We start from the raw sequence: 26,941 nt of genomic DNA, 5'->3' as shown, positions 1-26,941 counted from the left end.
TTCCACTCATATAATTTCAACGAGTCTAGTCATATAATTTCAAAAGTAATTATTAGGGACCAAGCACAGAGTGGTGCAAATGTGCTATTGTGCCTCTAACGTTTATTATATTATTAAGCGTATGATTACTTGTTTCTATTACTGGGACAAAAGCACACTAAAATATTCATCATAGACACCAACATTAACTATTCCTGTAACACATTGCTCACAAAATCATGAAATTGCACAGACCAAATGTGGTCAGACATGTATACTAGGGTTAGACCTGGTATTGTTTTTAGTCTTTAATGCACTGGATACAATTTTGGAAACCTTTTAAAACGATAGGTATGCTTTGAAGAGAATTAGACTTTGAAGGATAATCACATTTTAGTATGACTTGGATTTGATCATTTTGGCTCACCAGAACAATTGCTGAGATCAAGGGAAAACACGAGGTGTCTTTTGGACCAGAGGAACTTTTCCATAGATCTAAGAATTTAGTTCCCCTCCTTTATTGTGTCTGTACAGCAGTAACAATCTTAATTCTTTTCAGCTACTATTTCAGAGTAGCTGCTCTCCCAGCAGAAGAGGAACTGTGATGACGTGTCAAGTTAAGTGTATGTGCTGCATGCAGCAGGAGCAGCTACATGTTTTTATAAAACCAGTAAGCTGTGTAAACAGCAGGCATTACAATACACAAACCACAGCTATTTGTGTAAAAAATTGAAATAAAACACAGATAAATAGCAAATTTAGCAAATGCAAAAAAAAAAACACTTGAAGAAAAAATCTTGTTGATCAAAACTTAAACAGAAATTAAAAATGTATTTGTATATAAGCAAAGAATTGAACTGAATAGATCAGCACCATTGTCATGGTGTTATGATACCCAATCATCTATTAAAGCCACTATCTTCCCAGTATCCAATATCAGGTTTGATCCTATTGTTGAATTGTCACTGCATTCCTCACTCTCAGCAGTTAATTTGGTGCAGTGTTACCAGCAGCCATGATGGCTGAAGCTACTCTGAAAAAAAAAAGACAAAACATTTAATTAACCCGAATTTCCCTTAAAAACTTGAGGCTTCACCTTCCTTTATATACAATTGGACGTGAGGCTGAACATTAAGCAGTAAAACATTGATGAGTCTGTGACCTGTGTGTACTTTAGTTGTTTGTGCTGTGTAACTTCCTCGCCATACAGAGCCTTTGTAGCTGTGAGAAAAGTCTTTCCCAGTGGACCTGAGGTGTTGCTGGATTAATCAGCCCATCATCCTGCTCGGCCTTACACCTCCTAACCTGCCGCATAACACCTGCAGACCTGTCGCTGGCCCAAACCCCCTCTATTATACCTCCGGATGCCCATCCTCATTCATGGGGCGCACCAGAGGAGGAGAGTTTGACAAATGACAGCTTGGTGATATCAGTCGTCTGTGATTCAGTGTTCAGGGACTTGATCCAGGACAAAAAAAGTGGGATTTTTTTTTTTGCTGAAGCACCACTCGAAAAAATCACAAGATTCCCATTTTAAGACAGCAATAACATCTAAACTTTCAATCATTGCAAAAAAAGCATGTGCTCTATGCCCTGCACTCACATGGCACTTCTATAACTGAGGATGATATGTTTGTGGTGACACACAGAAGCCGAACCAAAAGGGATGATATCAAGGGAGATCTTGGTCGGCTTTTTTAGAAGAGGGGGATGCTCGAGTGTACAGCGAACACAGGGACTGGGTGTTGATCCTTTCAGGGCTTGGTATAAGCCCTGACGGAAGAGACAGCTGAGATGAGCCATGGTGAGATATTGGGAGAGTCAGAGCTTTGGCAGAAACTCAATAGAGCTTTAATGACCTGCAGTCAGGGCCAGCAGTGGCTCACAACAGAGCCAGGCTTTTCATTCTTCTGACCTTCAGATGAATGAAGGACAGGAGGATTGCTCATCTGACCTGTGAGTGCACCATCATATCACATCAGAGGTTTGAGGGTTATGAACGTCTAAGACCTGAAGGCCGATAATGGCAATTTGGTGTTATTCATATAAAGCCTGCACAGCACAAAAGCACTATTATCTACGTTTTTCTACCATTCCACACAATTACTGGTTTACTTTAATTTCTGTATAGGATAAAAAAGCAATTTCAGTGGCAAGAAAAAGTATGTGAACCCTTTTAAATTACCTAGTTTTCTGCATTAATTTGTCATAAAACGTGATCCTATTTGCATCTAAGTCTCAAGTATAGACAAACACAACGTGCTTAACCTAATACCACACAAACAATTATAATATTTCATGTCTTTATTGAACACATCCATTAAACATTCAAAGTGATGGTGGAAAAAGTAAGTGAACCCTTTGGCTAATGACTCCATTAAGAGCTAATTGGAGTCAGAAATGAGCAAACTTGGAGTCCTAACAATGAAATGAGATTTGAGTGAGGTGTAGAGATGCTTTGACCTGTAAAAAATACTCAAACTTTTTGAGTTTGCTATTCACAAGAAGCATCTGCTCATGTGAACCATGCCTCGCAAAAAAAGAGACCTACGATCAAGAATTGTTGATTTGCATCAGACTGGAAGGGGTTACAAAGTAACCTCAAAGACTTTAGGTATTCACCAGTCCACAGTTAGACAAATGGTCCACTAATGGAGATGATTTAGTGCTGTGGCTACTCTCCCTAGAAGTGGGTGCCTCCAAAGGCCCAACGCAGAAAGCTCAGTGAGGTAAAAAAGAACTCCAGAGTAACAAGTCAAGACTTGAAGGAGTCATTGGAACACCAGAAGAAGTCGTGGAACACCACGGAGAAGGCCGCTGCTTTCCAAAGAAACATCACTGCATGCCTGAAGTTTGCCAAAGAGCACCTTGATACGGTGGCCCTGAAGTGCAAAACACACCAGCAATTCACACAACACGCCAGCAATTCACACAACACGCCAGCATTTCACCACAACACCCTTTTTTTTTTTTTTTTTTTAAATTAACTAATTGATAAAATAGCCAAAAGATTAATCCATAGAAAAATATTATATTATATAGGTAGCCCAAATGACAGTTACTCAAAAGTAAAGCTTAAACACCTTCATCGCCCTCTGGTGGCTGGTTGTAGTATTGGCCTTAAATCCTGCCCCTTCATGTTAGCATATGTCCAGTGTATTAGAACATTAAAGGCGCACGTACATTTTGTTATTATTCTGGGTGATTCTTATCATGCTGGCTTATGTCCAAGTGTTCATTTTTCTGATATGTTCTGTTTAAAGTGTTATTGCATGCCATAAAAAGCAGATGTGACATCATGACTCCTGATTGGGTTGGGTGGGTGTTTGGGCGGGACCTCGATATCGCAGCTTAATGACTCTGGCCCCAAATTACATAATCATTGCAAGATAGCAGCACCTCTATCCATAATATTTTGGCTTTAATTTCACACAGTGGGAGGGAGTCTATACAATCTATAGGTATAACTTGCAAAGACGCATCAGGATGTTCCTCTAAGTGATGTCTGCGGCTGCACACAGCAAACAAAATGAAAACATATGCATCAGGTGGTTGAGCAAACAGCACATCAGAGGGTGCAGAGGTGATGGCTGTAACTTGCAATCTGTGCCGACGTCTGATCAAAACAAAAACACAAACTTCTCCCGGCGCTCGTGTTTCGATTTGCCACATGCCAAGCACTCCGCCCTTTGGAACGTAGCCCTCGCCAAAGCAGTCCCTTTGAGGACTGCAGTACAGCCAGTCTGGGCTTTTGAAGTACATTGCTTGGCAAATCAGCCGAGCCACAATTCAGCCTTGATTGGGATTCACGGGGCGTCGGTAGACGAGGGGAAACGCACTCCACATTAATTAACACCTGGCCTCATTATCTGTCCCATGCGGCAGAGTCCCACTGGGGTAAATTTAACACCGCCTTATTACCATGGGCGATCATGGTGCGCTTCTCTGTGTGTGTGCATTTGCTTGCTTCTGTCAAAATCTGTTGTGTTTACATATGGTGAAGTGAATCAAAGTCATTTCTAAATGTGCTTTTGTTATTATGCGTGTGTGTTTATCTGCATTTCATTCATACCTGCATATTTCCCTGTGTGTGTGTGTGTGTGGCTGCACGTTACTGTGTGTGTGAGCTTGGTTGTGTGTGGGATTAGATTCCCTCTGATGTCAGGATTCAATAAAAAGCTTTAACATTGCTATAATGAGAGGATGTTTAATTCTCTTTGCTAGATCTCTCCCTCTCGTTGCGGTGCTCTGTATTCCAAAGCAGCCTCTGGATGAAACGATGTCTGCTCGTGTGGTAAAAATTGATATCTCTCTTGTCAAGATACTTTAGAGAGAATACTTAACACGGGCAGATATTTGTGTGTAAAATAAACACATCAGATTTTACAAGCATCACTTTTGAAATTGTAGATATAGGGCATGACACTAACAACGCCAGGTTTGTAGGTTTGTGTCTCATTGGCTTTAGCTGTGCTAAAAATATACATCTTTATCTTTGGATAAAAACCTTTTGACAAGATTCATGTGGGGTTTTTGATATGATCATACAGCTGTGAGTATTTTGTCTAACAGCTTAACGTCCCCTAGAACCTGTTTACATTATTGTTTGTGCATGGATTAAACAAATGCGGTATAACATGTTAATTAATGACCATTTAGAGCTACTGGTAGACCACACCAGTCTTATTTAGAGGTCCTAAAATACTATCACACAAGGCATTTAGCTTCTATATTAAAGCCGGCCAATATTGGCTTATTAAAGACTTATTGGAATCTGTGTATATATTGCCATTACTAAAACATTTTTTTGCACAACATGCAATGCATAAAATGTAGCTTGTTGTGATTTTTAAATGGTGTTAGCTATGCATTTTTATTATTTTTTCAGCAACTGACTGAAACTTAACAGTAATGATGTTAAATGAGCTTTTAATTTTATGTCTATTTATTCTTTATTTTCTCAGTTATCATTAATAGAATTGGCTGACAATGTAATACATTGTTTGTATATTGTATAACAATGTTAGATACAATTTAATACAAGTTTGAGATAGTAGCTTTCTGGGTACATTTGCAGAGTGGTGAAAAATCAGTGCACAATCCACATAAAGAAGGTTTCATTCCAGCTAAAAAAAATCGGCCGACATATAGATTATTGATGAATTATCCCCTTCCAATTTCAGTATCTGCATCTGCATCAAATCACATATTTGTCCGGCTCTAGTCAATGTTACCCCTTTTTTTTTATGTCATTACGTCCCTGTATACATCTGTATACGTCCCAGCTTTTCCGGACACGCTAACACCTACTTCAAGCATAAAAGCATATAAAACATTATAATTAATTTAATATAGCATTTCACGTCCATAGTGAAGCTCTGTTTTTAAAAATGGTGATCACAACATTTTTGTTGGTCTTGTTGGTCGCAATAATCCCTGACATAAGAAGTTAGAGTTGGTGCCGCTCTGTAACCATTTTCCAGGCTGAGATGTTTCTTTGGTGTTAAAATGCAAGGAACTGGTTTGAGATTAGGCACCAGCTCCGAACTGGCCCTCGAACTGCCTTGGTCGAAAAGGAGTATATGATATCCACCGGCCTTTCAACTCACTTCTATGTAATTCCATCTGTGGCAGCAATAGACATGCATAAAGAGCAGGGAAAAAAATCCTTGTAATTTACAGTAAAATAGCTGTGGTTGCCAGAACATTACCGTGAAAAATACAGTGAGAATATATGAGACATCACAGTACGCTTTTGCTGTACAATAAAAGGTTTTTTTTACTGTAAAATGAAATGTAGACAGAATAATCCAGTGCTTGTGGTATTTCTCCATTAATTTTACCAAAATGCTGTTTTTTTAAAACGGTAAAACATTAATTTTTACTGTCATAAAATGTAGAAAACACAAAGTTTTACTTAGATTTGATGGTCTATTTCTGTTCGCAATTTGACAGTATGTTACTGTAATTTTAACAAACATTTTTTATAGTGTAGGGAGGAGGTCTGTGTGAATGAGTGGGTCAAATAAACAGAAGTTAAAGTTTGAAACAATAATAAAACAAAACAAAATGAAAGTGTAATCCATCTGTAACTTCAGAATACCTCCTCCCTAACAATATACTGATAAACTTTTCTAAAATCTTTAAATTATTGATTTTGACTCGCTTGTTTCATATAAGCAGTTTTAAAACACATCAATCGGCCTCTGAGGGATTTTTAAGTGTTCTCTCATTGAGAAGAAAATCAGAGGACACAGACTCCGTTCTCAGCCTTTTACAATGAGATTCAGGGGTCATCGCAGAGAAATTGATAGAAACTGGGATGAAATTGAGGGAGCGAAAGAAAGAACGAGAGACAGCGAGAGTGAAATTGCTGCATTGTTCAGCAGTGTGTTAGCTCATAGTGTGTCAACTCGTCCTCTATCTTTTCAATCTGCATAGTTATTAGAGGCTTTTATTAATTTGAAATGCCAAAGTGAGGAATAAAGCATTACTGAAATGTCACCCTTTCACTGAGCATGATAAAATCACACCAGCCACTTTGGAAATGGACATTCTTCCCTTCTGCACTTTCATCCCTCCTCCTCTCCACATCACAGTCTCTTTCACTCTCTCTCAGAGATCGATATGGCCTGACAACATGATGGCTGGGTTTCCTAAGGGGAGGTGGGTCGCAACAGTTGCCTGTCATCTTGCCATTATTTCTCTCTTTCAAGTCTTGCCCCTTTGACTCAGTTCATGATTTCTCAAAATAAAAAAAAAACAAAACCTATACACAAACATAAAAATCTACCCAGTAATATTTGACCTCTTCAAAAATAACAAACATCGGTAACACTTTACAATAACCATCATTTATAAATGGTAAACAGATAGTTTATTAATGTTTAATCAGCATTTATAAACTGTATATAGACCATTTAGAATGGTAAATACATAATTTCTTAATGTCTAACTAACTCCATTCATGAATGACAAATAGATGGTATATTAATGTAAGTTTATAGTTACTTTACCATTAAGAAACCAATACATTATAATTAATAGTTTATCAATAGTTTTAGTTGCACTCATTTTAACACCATATTAAGTATGTTAATGATTTTGAAATGATTCATATACCTTTAAGAAATTGGTTGAAAACATTTAAAGATTAAATATGTATAGCACTTTGTAAATGGTTAATAATTGGTTTATGAACCATCTATAAACATTACTTAGTTGGTTATTGTAAAGTGTTACCCAAACATCAATTGTGTTTGGATTTTAGACGCACCCAATGACGAGTTGATGTGCTGTACACATTAATACCTTTTAAGGCATAGTTTTCATGAAATATGCTATATTATATGCTTATTTTTTTCTTTCAAAGAGGAGAAGATTGATATGAATTTCATGTCTGTGTGTCGAGTACAGAGCTGCAGCTGGGCTTTCTTTAGCCTAGGTTAGCATAAAGAATGGAAACGGTGAGAAAAAGATTAGTTCTGTACAAAACATTAATCCAGCACTTGATATCTGAAAATGAAATCTTTGTGATTTCAAGATTTTTATTTGATTTTTTACTGTAGTACATTTTTTTGGACATCAAAAATGAACTGATAGATTCCAGACAAATATGCATTAGTGAATTAGTCTTGCGATGCCAGGCTAGCATCAACCAAGTAATTATTACATATTAGAATTGGCTGAAAAATCTCATATTGTGTTGTGACATTGAACCTGGTAAAACAAAAAACATGAAATAAACAACAAAAAGCATCCTTGCCTTGACTTATAAAGTGAACCACAGAACATGCTATTGAATAAAATAATATTCCAAGGCTGGATTTCTAGTCATTTGCATTATTAAAAAAGTGGATGTGATTTTGAATACGATTTTGTTATTTCTTGAACTTCCACTTTCACTGTGGTTGTCTATAGCTGGAGGCGCTGCACAGAAGCACCGAGCGAAGGGAGATGGCTGCAACACGTAACTCCCCTAAAATCCCTAATTGTCAATTTTACATTTCTAGTCATATTCAGGTGAAATAAACAAGGTGCACAATATTTCCACACTGCTGCTGTGCTCCATCGAAAAACTAAGCTAAACATGTCTTGGCTCCAGCTCTTGCAAAGAAAGGGAATAACCCAAACTGGCGAACGTTTCCTTTGAATATAAGAAAAAGTAATGTCAAACTTAGTGATTTTGTGTCATTTCATGAAAAAAGGTTTCTTACCTGAACAAAAATATTTACAAATCTACATAAAGTGCTTAACAAATGTATTAGACCACATGTTTGTGCCACAGCTGTCCTAACTTAACAGCATTATTAATTAACAAAATCATTTTTTTATGTTTCTGTAATGGTTAATACAGCAGTATGTAGAAGCTCTTTAACACAAATTCTATTTCCAATGCTAAAATATAACTATTATTATTGTTATCCATGAATTTTCAAATTTACTGTTTTAGAAAAAAAATGTAAAAATAGTAAAGCACATTATTATTTCTTGATTCAGAGTCAAATTATAGTTATAGTATTTACTTGCATACCTGAACAGAAAAATGAGTTTTAGCAGTTGAATGTTATGCTTGATTAATTTTTTACTTCTCAGAGCAGCCCAGTGAGCCGGTTCAAATCTGAATATACAAAGGCAAACTCAGTTTGTTATTTGCCAAATTAATAATAATAACAATTTTGTTTTCAAAAAACACTGTCATCTCAAAAAATGTTGTCCTTGTTTTTATGACAGGTGGTCTAATAAATTTGTTAAACACTGTATTTAATTTCTCCCTGTTCTCAGAACCTGAGATTTCACTACACAACACTAAACTGCAAAAGCCACTACAGATTTGTGTTACCCTACAATATCCTCATTAATATCATATCCTAGCTACTGTATTACATCTAAAAGAAGTTATATTCTGTTCCTTTTTAAAAAGGCACTTGGAGTAACACAGCTGTATTCCCACCAACACAGACTTTTGTGGTTGAAAGTGTTCCTCTCCCATGAGAGAGCTTGACACTCCTCAGTCTGGGCAAAATTATAGACAGTGTCTTGAGGGAGGGGAAGTCCTTCACATTCACATGCACTTTCCTGCTAAGAAAGGAAAAAAAAAAACCTTTGGCAGATGCATGAGCCAAGTTGAGTTTTTTTGGGCAGCAACAGAGAGCCAGCCTGCCAAATAGCTTTGGAGTAATTCAATTACTGTATCTTTTACAAGAATCCCATTCAGCTTGTCAGACATAAAAGGATGCTGAATGGGTGTACAAGCACTGAAGGCTGAGAGCGCGCAAAGATTTCAGCTCGGTGGTGAAGGGATTCCTTTTTATTTTTAAAATTACAGTGTAGACAGTGTTGTTACCCTGTTATTTCTTTATGGAAAAAGGTAGCAGAGCTGAGATGGGCATGGGAAAAATGCTAGAGACAGGAAGCTTTCTCACTGTTTCGTGAGGGGTTGGGCGGTCTATCTTAAACTAGCAGCAGGTCACCACAACAACGTCATCAGTAGAAACGCACTTTACTTAAAGCTCAAGCTACAGTCGCTCTGCATGAACTACCATCTCTTGGTATTGACAGGCACCACTCACGATAAAATAACAATGAATTGGGGTGAAAGACAAACACGATGATTCACAGATGAGACATTCGTGTTTGTATTACAGTGAGCCTTTGCCAGGCAAGCTGCAGAAATGCGTTGGCATGAGAGTGTACAGCCAATTAGTTAAATGTGGCTGAACGACTGGAAGAAAGGAAGCTGAGTCATATCGTGAGGTAAGAGGATTTCCTTTGAGTCATTCCAAAATACCATCTTATCTCCTGCAATTTGGGTCCCCAAGGAGTAAATGCTAATTCGTCTTTGTCATCCTGTTTTAAAATTCAAACCTAAAGGGAACAAAAAAGATTTAATATCTTATGTAAAGTTTGTTGATCTTGAGTTTGAAAGGAGATGAGAAGTAGGGGTGCAGTCTGTTCATTTTCAGTTGGCACTTAACTACATTTGGCAAACTTTGTGTGTCAGAAAACAACTGCCCAAATCACACGAAGAATATCACAAGTTTTTATATTAAAGGTTTTAATCTATATGTTAATTGGGAGTCATTATGTTGTGCCAAGTGTAATAAGTTTTTTTTTCTCCCAGAGCGAAGTGAAAAATTAAAATTCCTCAAATACCAACCAATGCCTAAATAGCGAGTGCTCTAAAGACGAAGCTTGTCACAAAATTAAAAATATGTGACCTCACTTTAAGCAATCAGACTATTTGGTTTGGTAAACTGACAAAAAATGTTATCAGTGCTTCATATTTCATGGCATATGAAGCTGCTATCTGCAAATCTGAACTCCAAAATATTCCGTTCAATAAACAATATTCACAAGATGTTTTTTTCCTCAGCTCCACCCTCACATCTAATGGAAGTACCAGTCTGATTGCACCCATTGATTATTCAATTCCAGCTGGTCAATAGCTGCATTGAGCTCCATGCTCTGGGTAAAACATGTGTCCCACAGCTGATTATTAAACACACTTCAGCCTGCAGTGCAGCAGGGATTTTTCCTCCTACACATCATCACCTAATTGTGACTGATTGGGCTTTTTGTCTCTATTTTTTCCCAACTTGTAGAAACTCTTTTTTCCCACTACAACATGCTGCTCTAATTAACTTCAGCGAAATACCTACGATGTCATCGATCAATCAATCACCTGCTAAGTTGAGTCAGACAGGTATACTATTGTCTCATTATCAGTTTAGTTAAAAAAGTTGTTTCTTGGTGGTTATAACAATAATCCCACTCATATGTAAATCTAAATATGAGACCTATGCTTTGTGAAGCAGTGATACAGCTGGTTATCCTTTAAAGGATTGTTTAGATTTTCTGAAGTGGGGTTGTATAAGGTACTTATCCATATTCAGTGTATGACCTACAGTAGATGGCAGCTGGCACGCCCCCAGTTCGAAGAAGCAAGCAGGAGTTAAGCAATGTGATGATGTGGACGGGAGCAGCAGTAAAAGATGTTTGAGACATGTAAAAATACCCACCTAAAAAAATCAGTTAATCATAAATGGGGGGAACTGAAGCTGTTACCTGCACTCTCTTTAAAGCCACCAGACTTCATTGAAAAAAACAGTAATTTTACCTTGTTTAACAGGAGTTGCTGGACTACTGCTGCTTCGATTGGTTTGTTTATTTGTTGGTTTGTTATTGTCTGACTTTAACAAACTCAAACCAACCTTTTAAAATACCAAAGTTGCACACAAACCGGCCTATAGAGGCAGCAGTTGACCAGCAACGCCTGTGTACTGAAGGATGAAATGACTGTTTTTGTCAAAGGAGTCTGGTGGCTTTGATGAAAGCATAACCGCTTAATTTCCCCATTAACAGCAACGTAAAGCTGTGAAAATATTCTATGTATAGTATAGAGTTTAACTGATATTGATCTTTTTTGGTGGCTTAATTTTTTTTGCAGCTGCCCCTTTTCCATAGCAATACATGGCTTAGCTTTTCCAAAATAGATGCATGCCGACCTCATACAATCCCACTGACAAAATGCCAAACTATCCCTTTTAAGCTTTAGAATGATTTTCTTGGTTTTACCATGTCATAATGATAAATGTGTCTCATGTCTTATAGTTCATGCATTGCTCAAATTAAATGTGCCTCAACCCCGACTGTGTTAACAGGAATCACATGTTACACTTTCACTACATCACATCAAACATAACTGGAAAACATGACATAAAGTTGATAAAGGTTTGATGGTCTGCCGTGCTACACAGCTTGGTTTCATCATACGTCAGTGAAAGGAGAGTGTAAAATAGAGGAAAATGGGTAATGTACACTTTATTTCACAAAATGATGACCATTTTTAAAACATACTTTTTTCCAATATGGATATTAGAGAACTTCAATAAGTCAAATAATGTATATGGATATCTGGGAATGTTTATATTAAAGATGTTTTTGTAAATTCAGTTTAGAGCATCAAAAGGAAACCTGCTATTATACCATTTGTGCTGACAAAGCAATAGTCCTGCATACACCTGTGAAAAAATATTCCAACCTTGGTTCTCAAGAATATTTGCTTTGAATTTTTTTTTTCTTAAAGCATGAATTCATGTGGTCTTAGGTGCACCATTTCAGACAGCAAACATGCATTCAAATGTTAAGCTGTTCAGAAAGACTCTGTCTAGTCGAACCACAAAGACCATCACTTTCTTTTATATCTCCATGCATAATTCATCCGTGTTTGTATTTACAACCCTCCAAGAATTAACCTGTCACATATCCCAGGGAATAATGCCGACATATCTCTATCTGTCAAGTGCTCACCTCGTATGAAGCGCCCAGCCCCCACATGTTCAAACAAGGCATGGATATTATGCATCATCAGCTGACAGAAAACAAGGGACAGGGAAATTAAAAAGCCAGGAGACAAAAGAGGTGGCAGGCGAGTGAAAGAATAAATGATGACTCCCCCCTCTCTCGAGTCAGGGGACATGTTGCATGTCATCTCGGTGTCTTGGTACGCAGTGGTGCGGTGATGATGTGCTGGGCAGGGCCAGTTCAGAACAGAGTCAAGGGCACAGGGTTGACGTGAAGCTAAACGCTCCAACTGTTTCCTGTCCCCAAACAAATATATGGATGAATGAATCCCCCCCACCACCACCACCACAAAAAGGAAGGGTACAGGTATCAAAGAGGCAGTTTCTTCTGGTTTGACCTCTGAACTATTTGGTCTTTCAAGGAACTAGAGATGCTCGAACTGGTTGGCTTCAGAGATGACCGTAAATCACTTCCTATTGACTTTTTCCCGATATATAAGTACCGTCTAGTATTTTATTTGAGTTTCAAAATATGTGTGTAATATGTATCATCGTTTTTTTTTAAACTCTGCAATAGAACAGGGAAAATTAATGTCTATGCCATGAACAATATGGCAATTTCATCCATGTATATCAGATACACTGTGCAATATAAATATCTTACTTCTGTGTAATAATGCAATTTTCGACTGGTGAGTCTGTCTATATTTTACATATATATATATATACAGGTGCATCTCAGTAATTAAATTCAAAAAGTGGAAATAACACATTATATAGATTCATTACACACAGAATGAAACATTTCATGTCTTAATTTATTTAATTTATTCTAATTATAATGATTATGGCTTTTTTTAATATTACACAAGACACATTTTAAAAAGTATGTTTAGTATGGAAATGTTGGCCTCTGAAAAGTATGTCCATCTATATGACTCAATACTTAGTTGGGGCTGTTTGACTTGAACTACTGGAAAAGGACTTCTCCATGATATTCTAATTTATTGAGATGAACCTGTATTGTTCCTACTTTTATATTTATTAATGTTTGAAGTGTTATATTTCCTCTTAATATTACTTGTTTCTATTTACTGTTATTTTTAGATGCTTCTTTTTATATTTGCTGTACACTTTTTGCTGCTGTAACACTGGACACTTCCCTGTTGTGGGACTAATAGAGGAATATCTTATCTCATCTTACAGCTCACACACATGTAATATTACACAGGTTGTGTAACATTATACGTGTCAGGATTATCATCATTTTGCATCTTCACTGTATTGAATAAGTGAACAAGGGAATGATTTTTTGGATCAAAAAAGCAGAGTGGGTTCGTTGAATAAAGAGATAATTAAGAATTACTCTATAGTATAACTGGTTTGCAATACAAAAAACATTTGGTAAGCAACTTGATGTCACCCAGGAGGCATTTTTATATTGAACACATTTCAACTGATCACTGTCGACTTTTAGCTTAAAAAGATTAAGAGTGTTTTGTTTACAGCCAAAATACATGGACAGCCGCGATGCCTCACTTATTGTGTGCAGAGTGGTGTTATTTACCTGCTACACAGACTCTCGCTGTTGCATGTGGTTGCACGTTCAGTACTGATTGATAACTGATACTGAAATAATGAACTGGATCATTTTAATTAAAGGAACATGGATTCATGGAATTGATTTATTCCAATGTGAAATATAAAGTAAACACCTATAAGCTTCTGTGTCACATTGCCTCTGGTACAACTAACATAGCAAGTATTTATTTTGGACATCATTTGTAAACTTTACTCTCATTTTTAGTGAAGTTCAATGTAGTTTTTAGAAATGTAGCATTTTTTCTCTGGTTACATTAAGACAACTGAAAAAATGGAATTCTGTCAGTGAGGTTGTAGAACTTTATCCAGGCAGTAATTATGTTTCCCCTGAAATATAACTTGTAAAGCAGAGTTATTAGTATATAAACATGTTTTGTAGGAGATAGATTTGACGAGCCATTCAGTATAATCACTATTTCTGTCAATGACCTCACAGCCTGTGTAGCAACCGTTACTTGACTTTCTCTTGTCTATAATCGATTTATTTCCCAAGTCTATTACGTCAATTCTTATGGGCATGTAAGACACAGATTGAAAGTTCACAATGACTCCCGTCTTTGCCAGGAAAGATAAGTCTGCTGCATTGACTGTCAATATCGTGGCAGTCTCCGAGCAGCTTAGTGGGAGCTCTCTTCTCGTCTTTCCTTCCTAAGCCTCCGAGGGGGCCGTGTGGTGAACTGGCAGCTGCAACGCCTTTCATCCATTCTGAGAGAACTGAATAAAGTTCAGAAGAATTACAAGAATCTACCCAGTTAGTCTCGGAGTAGCTAGAATAAGCAGCATTACCGAATCAGTCTCACAAATGTTTATACAATTGCCAACGTGACGTGGGTGAATCAGCACGGCTGCAGATACTGTGGAGCATGTGGGCCGATGACACCTAACTCAAAGCTCACATTCATTCATTCAGATCCACTGCCAGATCACTGTAGATGTTGTGGGAGAACAGAGAGTCTCTCAACTTCTTCCTCAAACATTTTTCAACGGCTCTTTTCAAAACACCAAACCACTGGGTGAAAAGTTCTCTAATCAGCAGGGTACTAATCCAAACACTGCTCCACCGGGGCTGTCTCAGTTAGAAATGCTTGACAGGGTGGTCTGTTTAACAAAACAAAATGTATTTACCCAGCAGATTCAGATTGTGAAAATTTTAAGACGCTGTGGCAGCCATCTGCCAAACGCTTATTTATGTTTTGTGGAATAAACACGTCCATGCCCATTACTTGGCAACTACAAATGGTTTGGTTTAACTCTGAATTGCATGAAAATTAAACCTCCTCTCTCAATGAAGTTAATGTAATGAACTGCCACTTTTGCAAATTGCCATTAAATCCACCAAAGCCAACCTGATTTGACTTAAGAGAGGGAGAAAAGTGCTGTAATTAAAAACACTCTCATGTCTGTTAACCATATCAAAACTGATTATGAGAGGTTTAAGATGCAGATGGCGTTCAGCAAGCATTCTCCTATACTAACAGCTATTGTTCATTAGGACCCAGTAGTGAAATAATTGTCGCGCCTATGACCATTCTAACGAACCTAATTGGATAATTTGTATTAATCTGTGAAAACGATTTATATCAGAAATGTATTTTTTCCCTATTAGTTACAACAGAATTTATGACTAAGAAAGCAGTAATGGCAATTAATCCAGCTTTCCTTTTAAATTACACCATATGTACTTCAGTGTTTGAGCTCGCACACTGCTTCTTAGTTGAAAAAGACCTTAAATCTGTGTTGAATGATGGTGAGTGACAGTGCCACAGTGCACCACGGGAGAACAGCCTTAATACCAACACTTTTTGAAGAACCCCTGAAGGTCTGCAGCTAAAAATAAAAACAGGGCTAACTCCCTGATGCAGAACACCTGTCCTCGACACTGTTTATCCCGGACTCTCTTTTATTACTTGTCCCAAACATTCAAGAAAAAGCAGGGCAGGTGTTGGAAGCAAAAAACCAAAAGGGTATCTTTACCATTTTCATAAAAGTAAACAACCTCAAACCTTAACTTATAAAAGAGCAGCTCTTGAATGATTAATGCCCTTTTCATGAGTAAAGACTGTCAGAACTATATTCAGCAGGGCTTAGTTTGGACAAAAAAACATCCTTGAGCGACGGGAGATGGGAATCATAAGCACAAGACGGAGGGAAAGGAAGGGGGGGGGGGGGGCAAGCTATCCGGGATTCTTTGACCATCCGCTATGAGGGAAACCAACTCCTGGGCAAAGTGATTAGACGAGTCTCACTGCAGGCAACTTGGTGATTGGCTAAAAGAGCTCATTTGCATGCCGCTCTCATCTCCGACAAACTCTCAGGAAGCACCGGTGGATAAGGTCACCGGTGTCAGTCTGCCTGTGTGCCAGCCGAGAATGTAAACAGATCAAACGCACAACAGCCGTTTAAGCGGGTGCAGGAGGAGCCTGTGTTCTTGATCATCTGGACAATGATGACCTCAAATTCGTGTCAGAGGTGATGCTGGCATCCTGACAGTCAGATGTAGGGACGTTTCAACAGTCACATAACAACAGCATTTAGTCAAGTCGAGGCTCAGCTTGAATGTACACGTTGGCAGGTGTGCTATATTCTATCCATGAGGCGGACAGGAGCACTGATGCCTTATTATTGCAGGTCGATAATCTTTGTTTTCCTTGCCCTGCAGTAATTATATCAATGCCAAAAAACACAAATGGTGCATTTATTTAACATGGTGATTAAACAGCTTCTACTTATAATTGAAATTTGCCTTAAATTGATGCATCAGTGAAGTTTTTACATTTTTACAGTCATGACTAATTGTATTTATTTGCCATTGGGTTAAAAATGTATCTACAAAATTTTAACTTTTCAGGGAGCAAGATAAGATTATTTCAGTTTTTTGGATTTATAAAATCACATTTAATTTTTTTTTCCTACAAGGTTAAGTGAGTCCAGGAGGTGAGAGAATTCTTTCCAACCTACTGAAAAATAAAGAACCATTCACTGAAAATAATGTAACAAGACTAAGAATCAAGTCAAGCCAAATCAAGGAACAGTGTTGCTATGAGCTAAATACTAATGTTAGTTTCGTAGCATGCTGACAATTGCAATGCTAATATTTTACTGATAGCATATCCAACTGTTAGCCACGAGTCATTCATATTCTCTGCTGATAGTTTACACACTCCATCATTTTTATTGTTTACATCCCACCATCAGCTGTTGCGTCATCTCTACACTACAAACTTAATGCCACAAAGTGAAATTTGTACTGAGATTGATAATGTCTATATTTCTGTGTGTCCTACAGAGAGGAAAGAACATGCAAGTATGGCCTTGGTTAGGGAGATTGTGACACATTATATAAATATAAATAAATGTTTAATTTGTCTTTAACTTCGAGGACCATTTGTGTTTAACTTCTAAGTTTAGAGTTGGACAATGTCAGTGTCAGAAATGTGTAGACTGGTCCTCTTTATTGTGTATTCTTTAGTGTTCTTGTTGTTGATTTAATATACACCCAGATATTTTCCCCACTTTTTCTCTTATTAACCCGCCAAAAGAAAGGGATATGAACAGAACCTTGGCTGAAAAATCGAGGTGAACTTTGCATTTGAAAAATTGTTACACCCCTACTCATTAGCATGCTAGCTAATTCACAATAAAGATAAAGTACAGCTGAGGCTGTTGGGAATGTCAATAGTTTGGCAGGCGTTTGGTCCTAAACCAGCACTGGAACAGGTATTGGACACTGAAGTTAATGCAGCTGGTGAATTCAGGGGAAGACCAAAGTGACTATAATTTATCTTAAGGGACACATGAACGTCCAAAATTTCATAGCAATCCAGCAATAAGAGAGGTGACCTGTGCCGGGAGAAAGTAGAAACTTGAGTGAAAGAGATGAAGAGAGAAACAGACGGGAAGTTTGTTTTGCGCTGGCGTACAGAAAGCATGGCTGTCATCTAAAAGATTTTCAATGCCATGTCTGGATATTTAGACTATTTTTACAATGTAAATGAGGTCTTTGAGTTCAATAGCTGTCTGTATTTATTTGAGCCAGAGTATAAAGAACTCATAATTGAAGAGCAGGCGAGGAGAGAGAGAGAGAGAGAGAGAGAGAGAGAGAGACACACAGAGAGACAGAGAGAGAGAGAGACTGCTGCAAGGCCACAAAGCTCAGAGGGTGGTGGTGTTCCTGTGGGTGCTGTGAGACTACATCCACGCAGGAACAATGCCTGTGTTGTAGAGTGTGGGACCTGTTGCTGCCCAGTATTCAGGTTTCAGAAAGAAACGTATCCTTGAGTGTGACTGGTCTTAATTACAAACTTAACAGATCAAGTGAAAGGTGCAGAGAAAACACTTATATTTAAAAACCTGGGCAGGCGGAAGTGAGCACTTTTAGTGGAGATCATGTCCTTGTCCTTGCAGTTAATTTAGCATCTGCTGGTTACAGCACTCACGCTCAATACTGGAGCAATTTAAAAAAAAAATGTTGTCCCCATTAGTAATTTAGACACAAATAAATGGGAAAACTGGGTCCAAGTTGAAAAATAGCAAAGTTCTCCTTTAACTGGCAGCAGTTACTGTAATGAAATGAAGTATCAGTCTCACCAGTTTGACTCTCTCTGTCTCTGTTTTGCTCTTTATTCTCCCTGTGCTATGTTAATGTTTCGCATTGAGGATAATCTACCGGGCCGATAAAGGTTTCGCTCTTCGTTTTGATATAAAGTTTCACAGAACGTCACACACGACTGACGACCGGCTCCTTTTTCATCCTACAGTGGCATTAAATGTCTCAATGCCATCTGGAGCTGCACGAATAAAATCTCTGCTTTTTAAAGATGCCCATTTTTAATTGGTAAATATTTACTTGCAGGAGCTCTCGGCGGGCACACACACGACTTCTAATGAAGCACTTTAAAGCCTATGGGCTGTTGCTGCTTACTTTGAGTGTGATTCTAAACAAATGCAACCTGGGGTTGAACTGTTGATAATGGTTGATAAGGGCCAACGAAACACAACGCTGAACAGCGATGTGAGCATGCAGTGCATAATAACTGCGCCGGTACAATTAGTCTGTCACTGTTAATGCTGATTCTCCCTTTGTGTGTGTTGGTGCGTGCAGTACGCTGTGACTATGTAGTGCTGTGTACAAGTGTGTGTCACCTGTGTGCTAATGAATGTAGTGCTTGTTGGTTTACTCCAGCATCACAACATTTTTGACCAAATTTCTTCATACATATGTATGTATGCTGTATATTGACAGAATTATTTGAGGAGGAGGAGAAATAACAACACAATTCTGCAATTGCATGCGAGAGAGCGTACTATCTATCAAGGGAATGCAAAGAAATTGCAAAAGATGTTTTTTTCTCCTGTCTAGAAAATTGTCCCTTCTGTGGCTCTGTAGAATTTGCAAGATATTATATACACACAAGGCATTTGTGACAAAGATAAACCTCAGCACTGTGGGGAAAATTATACTTTTCATTTGACTGAGCTAGACCAAGCAGACAAGCTCAGAAATGTTTTATAATGTATACATACTGTAGTGCATGTCAGTGACTGTGTAGTTTTGCATATGATTAGCTGTGTGTGTGCATGTGTTAGTCCATAGATGTAGGTGCAGTGCATTTTTTTGTGTGCTGATCTTTTGTATCTTTACATTTCTGCATATACTGATGTGTGTCTGCCTATGTGTACCTTGTGATTGTTTTGCTGCCTGTTAGCACTTGTATCCTAATGTGCACACCGGGTCCGTGTGCACATTAATCTCTGCTGCAGCGGCAGCACGTTGCCTTGTATGCACTGCTCTCTATCCCTGACCCAGTATGCTGTGTGATCCTGCCTACAGCCTCATCCGTCTCCATCACGAGACAGGCGAGGTTACGACTCACCAAAGCGCAGTACGTTTCTGGCGGATCTCCACACGTGATATTTGGGGGGTCGAGGGCCACTCGCAGGTACTTTGTCATGTCGGTGGCTTCTGGCTGACAGGCCATGTAGTCCCACGCCAGGCCCTCCTCTGTATAGATCTGGGACTTGCACACGTCATAGTGCCCCCAGGCTGCCGGGTAATGTTGCATGGCATGTGCCACGCTGGTGCAAACAGCTTGCAGAGTGAACAATGCAGGCCAAAGCATAGCTGATCTTTTTTTGCGAATTTTTCTATGGAATTTTTTTTTGCTTTTATAGCTACCGCTTCCTCACAGAAACGACAATTCGTCAGGGAAATTTTCTAAATCAGCTGCAGCTTTGAACGTTGCAATGGTGCATTTGGGATCATGTTGCTACTTTTGAGTGGGCAGCTTCAGGCATCAATTAGCCCCCATTCAGTTATTTTATCTTCGATCGCTGCCACCTCTGCCTGGCTGATGAGGTGTGTCAACAAGGGAGCTTCTTCACAAGTGTTGGGCGTTGATGAAAGGGTCAAGTAACGGTCAGATGTGATGTGCAGAGAGGAGTGACACTCCTCATAAGTCAGTGGCTGTCAGATGTCTTAGCTTGATCTCCTGTCAGTTGTGGTTTTTGCAGCAGACAGCATCCTAAAAAAGAAAAGAAAAAAATTGAAGTGAATTAAACAGACCATATAAAACATCTGAAACACTCCTTATGTTGCTGTTATATTATCAGAGGTTCTTCATGGTTTAAGGGCACGGAGGTGGATAAGTAGTACGTCTCACTACCACTCACACACACACATACATAATGTATACAAAAACACAATGCAGGGTTACTCTGTATCCCTCAGTAATAACCTTGCAAAATCACTGTATACAGTTCAAATGGAGCTTGTTCTGCAAAGCCTAATCTCCATTTGATTTTCATATAAAAAGGCCTATTTCCATGTGTCAAGTCACTGCATTTAAGTTATTGCTTTTTCCGACTCTCTTGCTGCTTTATAGCCGAATGTGGGGATACGTTCGTCCCGATGCCTTCAGAGGCATTTGGGAAATATTAAAGTAAAATTGGGAGACAGAAATGGTCTATTTGAGGGATTGTACTTTTCTCGGAGCTATCACAAGCCATCAGTCAGATGGCCTAACTCATCAGGTAATGTAGCCTGGCAGCAGTCAGTGGAGACCTGCACGATCTCAATGTCTCAGGTACAACGGTTGTGCAATAGTGGGGAAAATAAAATTGAGCAGCTATATACAGCTGCCTGCAACAGAGTAATGGCACTGTAAATAGGAGTTAAGTTACTGTTGACTGTCAATGTGCTCAGATGGCCTGAGGTTTTGCCAAAGTGAAAAGAAGTCTACAGTACGCTCCTGCGAGTGGCTGTTCAGAAAAATGTTCTTACATTTCAATCGAACCTTTGCCTACTTCGGGCACAACTTCAACAAGCATGTGCGGTTATATTCTTTAAAAGCCCCTCTACAAGTACGAAGTGTCACATCACATTTATTCTAACGCAGATCCAGACTTGAAAATTGCCTGGCACAGCCAGCTGGTACATACGTTTGAACCAGTAAGTTTCCGGTCAGCAGCTTTCCCTCTCAACCCCTTCAGGCTACAGCCGCCGCCCTGTGACTGACAGCCACTGCTGAAATAAAACGTTTCAGGTAAAAATGTGGTTTGAAGCATGTGGAGAGTCTTTTATGTTCAGAGGCAAGAGCTACTTTTGAATTTGTGTCACGAGATGGCCGTTTTTATCATGAGATTATTGTGTCAAATCAAATTAATTATCAGTGGGATTTTAATAAAAAGGTTTATCGTGTGAAAGGAGAAAGATTCAGATCAGATTTGGGCAACAGCAACTCATCTTAATGAGCTCACACATGCAGTCTGGTTTCTATGCTCCCTGCTGACATATGGAGGCATTAGAATTCAGTATTTTAACTTGGCCATCTTGTCTTGGGCTGAAAACTGTGCCAATTTCAATTGGTTTTGACCACATCTAAGGCAATTACTGCTTTCCTTCTTCCAACCTAATGCCCCTTTTTACAAAATGACTACAGGCTTGAATACATTCCAACTGGAATGACAGATGTTCATCTGAGCCTCGAAAAATTATCTGCACTGCCATTCAGACTCGGCAGAGCCTTCAAAGTGAGCCGTGTCAGGAGGTATGGATGGCAGGCTCAGTCTGACAGACCTCTGGTGGGAGAGGGGAAGAAACTGGTGCAAAAAAAATCACATGTGAACAGAATTTTGGCTTTTTAAATGTGCTAATGTCAATCAACAAGACACCGAAGAAGAGGCCAATTACAAATTTGATAACACCGCTGGAGCTGTGAGTGATGAATAAGTCATTCATTTCATGAGAATGCGTGTATCGAAATTCATAAATACAAATGTCAGTCCGTGATCAGACATGCGTCTCTTGATGGACCACTCTCAGCTCACACACATGAACCCACGCACATCTAGATATACCTACTCTCATAATAGCGGGGTCGACTTTCATTATAAAGGCAGTTAAATGAGGTACCAGCTGCAGTGTCGTGGAGGTCGCTTATCTTATTTTTACTTAATAGGGAGCATTCAAAGCTAATAAGCGACAGCAAATTGAGCTAACAACGCGAATATTGGATTTAATTCAGAGGCACTTAGAGTAATGAAATGTATACAGATGAAAGGAAGGTGTCAGGGTGCTCAGTGACCATCTGTGGACGGATACCATTCAACATCAGAACACTGCTGAGGTGACAGGAAAAATCACATTTCCTAGTTTCAAATCGGTATTATGCTGAATTCTGCATACATTAAGTGTTCTGACACCTTTTTAGAAAGATAGCTCATATCCTATAGAGACTGGAGAGGTCAAACTACATAACATTTTTAGCTAAAATTACACAGAAAAACTACAAATGAAATATACAGCAACACTAAAGTCTTTTTCCAACACCCCTGCATCTCTTATGGTTGTTTCGTGCATCAGCGATAGCTAACAGTCATTGACCACTGAGCCAAACATTGTAATTTAAAACACCCCCTTACTCTTCAGACCAACACCAGGGCATGAATTTAGCTGGTGGCAGTCGCATTTATTGCATCCTTAAAAAGTCACAATTCAGATAGATTTTGTAAGTGAAAAAGAGAAACTGCTGTCTTTTCCCCCTAAAAAAATCTAATTTGGACAAATCCAAAGTAAAAAAGGATTCGTTTTAACTCATTTTAACTTTTACATTATCAGAATCCTCCATTATCACCCCAAAAAATATCAATTTTGAATTATGGACACAGCCTCACACTTTGATCTGTTAAAATTCTATAGTCGTTGCCCGAAAGACAACGCCCCCCAACCCAAACAACAATATCATTATCAATCATGATGTTTCACGATTACTTCTGAAGACATCGCCCACCCTCTTAGCATGTATACCTCACACCCAGTGGCACTCAAAATGCAAAGAAGCAGCTCAGGAATGTCATAATTTCACCGAGAAAAAATATGAGGTCAGATTCTATATTAAAAGTCATCAATATTTGAGCAGCTCTCCGTATGCAGGGAGAAGGAGAGAGAGAGCTTAGAGCTAGGGTGACCACCTCACCCCCCTCCCCTCCCCTCCCCTCACTCTCTCTCTCTCTCTCTCTCTCTCTGTCTCTCTTCCTTCACTTGTTTTTGAAGCCTCTGAAACACCCCCTTGTGTCCGCTTGCATTCCATCCCCTGGGCAGCTCAAGCATGGCAGAGTGTTTTAAAAGTCAGCAGGCAGCCGTGCCCCGTGGCTTATATTGGTTACAAACTCCCAGCCAGACTCTTATAAACCATGGCGGATGTATTCCATTCATTTTATAGTAATCCCACTAAAGTGTGGCTTTGCTCTCTGTCTCAGAGTGTGGCTTTCTGATTGCCTCTTGGCTCCCTTACAGGGCAAAGTGGAGGGGAGCTGTCCATGGTGCTGAAATACAAGACAACAAATCTGCTCCACGCTGGACAGCCAGTGCCTTAAATACTGACATCAGTGATTTCAAGATGACACCTTTATTGATTTTAGAATAAAAACAAAAAAGCCTCTGACAGTCTAAACTGATGCTCCTTCTGTGGTTTATCCTGCAACAATTGCTATTTTGTCGTCTTGCCTTTCTGTATGGAACACCTGGTCCGGATTTTGGATGTGCACACATACAATACAGCCTCGTTGTGTTTATTGATTTCGCTGACTTCCAACCAATAACTTCTGATCCATAGCCAGTTTGAGCAGACTGATGCTTTGTGGCTGGCTGATGAGTGCAACAATAAACGGGTTAATGCTTCCAACGTTTTCCGAGCCAAGAACCAACCCTTCCATATGAGTCACAGTGGGATCAACTGGCAAGCAGAAGCATGTCTGTACTGGCACGCGTTTGTCTTCTTATTGTCTTTCACTCCTTCCTTCCCTCCCTGGTCTCTCATTCAGTCTCTCAGCCCTCTCTTCAAACCATCTCCATTTCCTTGTGTCTCAACAGCCTTCGAGCTCCACTAGATCCGTAAGCACATAAAGCATTACAATCAATTTCCAAGGGCTGCACCTTTAGCCCTTGCAATTGGAGTCACTTTTTATTTACAACAAGGACTGGGCTGTGCTTTCCTGCAAAGAGCTTTTTTCCCTGAGAGGATGTGGTTGATGTGGAGACAGTGTGAGGGGTCCCTCAGTGTGGAGCCCAGCCAGAGCCAGCCTGCCTGCACCACTGCCACACATGAAATCTGATGCCATACATTATTCAAAGTTCTTCTATAACATGCAAAAACGCAGAACATGTTGCAAATCCAGGACATGTAACATTCATGCAATGAGAAACACACGGCAGAGGGCAAAACTCCAATAATGTTATATTTTGTCAGGTCTTATCATAAATTAAGATGCAAAGAAAGCAACCATTTATCACAGCCAAGACATTAATCAGAAGCATGGCTCACTATGTTCTGGGTTGGATTTTGCGCAGAGGCGAGGCACACCTAGATTTGACTTAACTGACCTGCTGCGCAACAGGTTAAAGTCAATTATTTCATTTATTGAACCACTGAGGATAATTGGAGTGCATTTTGAATAACGACAGCTGCAGATGAAGTGCATAGCTACATTTATAAGCTCTTGTATCTTGCAAAATAAAGCAACCCTTCTGTATACAGTAAAACTTATTAAAGAGGAAAATGGTGAAACGCTGTGGAATGTTTTTGTCCGCCGCTCATTCCTTATCCATTTAACCGACTTCAAACCTGATTACAGATAACGTTCCGCCCATGAAACAGCCCACTGTAATTACCCTATAATTGCCCATTTAGTCACGATTGTCATCATCATACAAGTGACGGGATGCAAAAAGGGAAAATGAACCATCTGAATGCTGAAAACACAATAATACTCACATTTAAATGCGCTCCTGGGACGAGCTGCTCATTCAACAAGTTATTTAGTAGTTGCAGAAAGAATTTCATCCGCCTTTGACTGATTCTTCTCTTTCTAATTAATTCTAATTTTACCAGATGGATCAATAAAAAGCGATGTATGCGCAGAAAGCGCGCATTCACGTGGAGAGCACAACGTTTTCTCAACTTTTCTTTAAAACTTTTGCGTCGCACAAAAGCAGCTTTTCTGTCCAAATAACGCTCCGGGACTCGCTCACGTTTAGAGTTTTTCTTTCGCGCTCACAAACCGCCGTCGAGTATCGACTGGTCTCCACACAAGCTGTTTTGGCTTTACGCAGAGCTGCTCTTGGCGCAGCATTCATCGGAATGGCGCACGAGAAAATACTTCAAGTAGCCGTTCAGGGGATTCACACAAATTCATTAAAGTCCCATCGACGCGTACTTAAAAAAACATCCCGGTGGAGAGCAACTCTTGGAGACGCTTGGATAGATTTCCCAGCCCAGCAGAGTTGTGGACGGGAGAAGGAGGAGAGAGATAAACGATCTTTCTCAAATGGAGCCACTATGTCCAGTTACATACGAGCGCTCCGCCGGGTCCTAAAGATAACACTGACACGCTTGTAAATCTCAACTTCAACCGGTGTTTTTACGCGCTTGTTAAATTCCAGCAAATGCGCAAAAATACCCATCCTTCCCCAGAGTCTTTTATTCTAACAGGCGATTCAGACTCTGGATCTTATTTGATTTTTATTACCACCGGAGCTGAAATTGTGTCTAAATTGCAACTATTATTAAACAAAGCCAGCGACTTTATCTCTGTATTGATTTTTCTCCCCTTTATTCACACGAAGGAAATCATCATGATACGAATCGATTCTGAAACGGAGACACATCTGCAGTGGCACTAAAGTGGAGTCTTCTATTTAAAGTTGATAATTACTCAGCCATGGGCTGCTTGCTTTCTACAGCAGCGTCCAACTCTCTCAACCCCAAACAGCTGCAAGCTTAAACGCACTGATGTCATTTGAAAAACAGCAGAATGCATCCAGTAGGCTAAGAGTAAAAATATTCACCTGTGATAAGGCATATCGTGCAAATCAGACCTATTAGTAAACTTATCGAGGTTTTATTCCACATTTCAGGAGCCACTAACATGACAGGGGATGCACGTTGAGAGTAAATCCAGCAAAACTTAACAGAGGCAAGTCCTCGGGGCAGAAATTATAAGTAGCCCACATCACAATGAGAATGCAGCCTAAGTTGCAAGAATCGGATCGCCGAGGAAATAAAAAACAACTCTATCGGAAAAAACAATATAATTCAGTTGTTTGTCTGAACCACCCGGAGGTCATAGACACACATTATTATAAGAACAACACCGCTTCAGGACTCGATGCTTTCGGAAAACTAAAAAAGATCTTACCTTCCATCTAAGAATGTGTGGATTGGAGCTGCGCTTGCACCAAAAAAAAGAAAAAGGAAAAGGGGAGAAAAACTCCTCTGGCCGGAGTTGTTGGTGTAATTATTCGGCGAATTTAGAAGGCAGAGCTGAAAGAATAACTACAGTGAGGTGCGTCTACCGGGCTCCCTTGGCGAGGAGTCATAGATGTCACCCTCTCCACTACAGGGTGCCAAGCAGCACGGCAAACAGCCGCGGTGACAGGTCGCTTTGAACACGCATTTTAATTGTGGTGTAATGCCAACTGGTGGAGATTGCACGATAAGAACAACCGCGCCCATCTGAAGGTCACCACAGTAATTGAGTGGACCGGATCCCATGTTGGT

At 39.4% G+C, this 26,941-nt stretch overlaps 1 protein-coding gene across 1 annotated transcript in view; it reads right to left on the bottom strand.

Moving 5' to 3' along the window:
• The window catches only part of LOC131979736 (netrin-G1-like), a 74,300-nt gene extending 48,563 nt beyond the window's left edge, over positions 1-25,737 (bottom strand). Inside the window, exons 1-2 of the mRNA XM_059343731.1 lie at positions 25,157-25,737; positions 19,760-20,407 (exon numbers count right to left, since the gene is read on the bottom strand). Coding sequence (XP_059199714.1) covers positions 19,760-20,005 — 246 coding nt within the window. The 5' untranslated portion in view covers positions 20,006-20,407; positions 25,157-25,737. The remainder of the gene's footprint in view (positions 1-19,759; positions 20,408-25,156) is intronic.
• Between the last annotated feature and the right edge of the window lie 1,204 nt (positions 25,738-26,941).

This window comes from Centropristis striata, chromosome 11 (assembly GCF_030273125.1).
Source record: "Centropristis striata isolate RG_2023a ecotype Rhode Island chromosome 11, C.striata_1.0, whole genome shotgun sequence".
Classification (NCBI taxonomy): Eukaryota; Metazoa; Chordata; class Actinopteri; order Perciformes; family Serranidae; genus Centropristis; species Centropristis striata.
The sequence above is the reverse complement of the archived record's forward strand: the minus strand, read 5'-3'. Positions and strand labels throughout refer to the sequence as shown.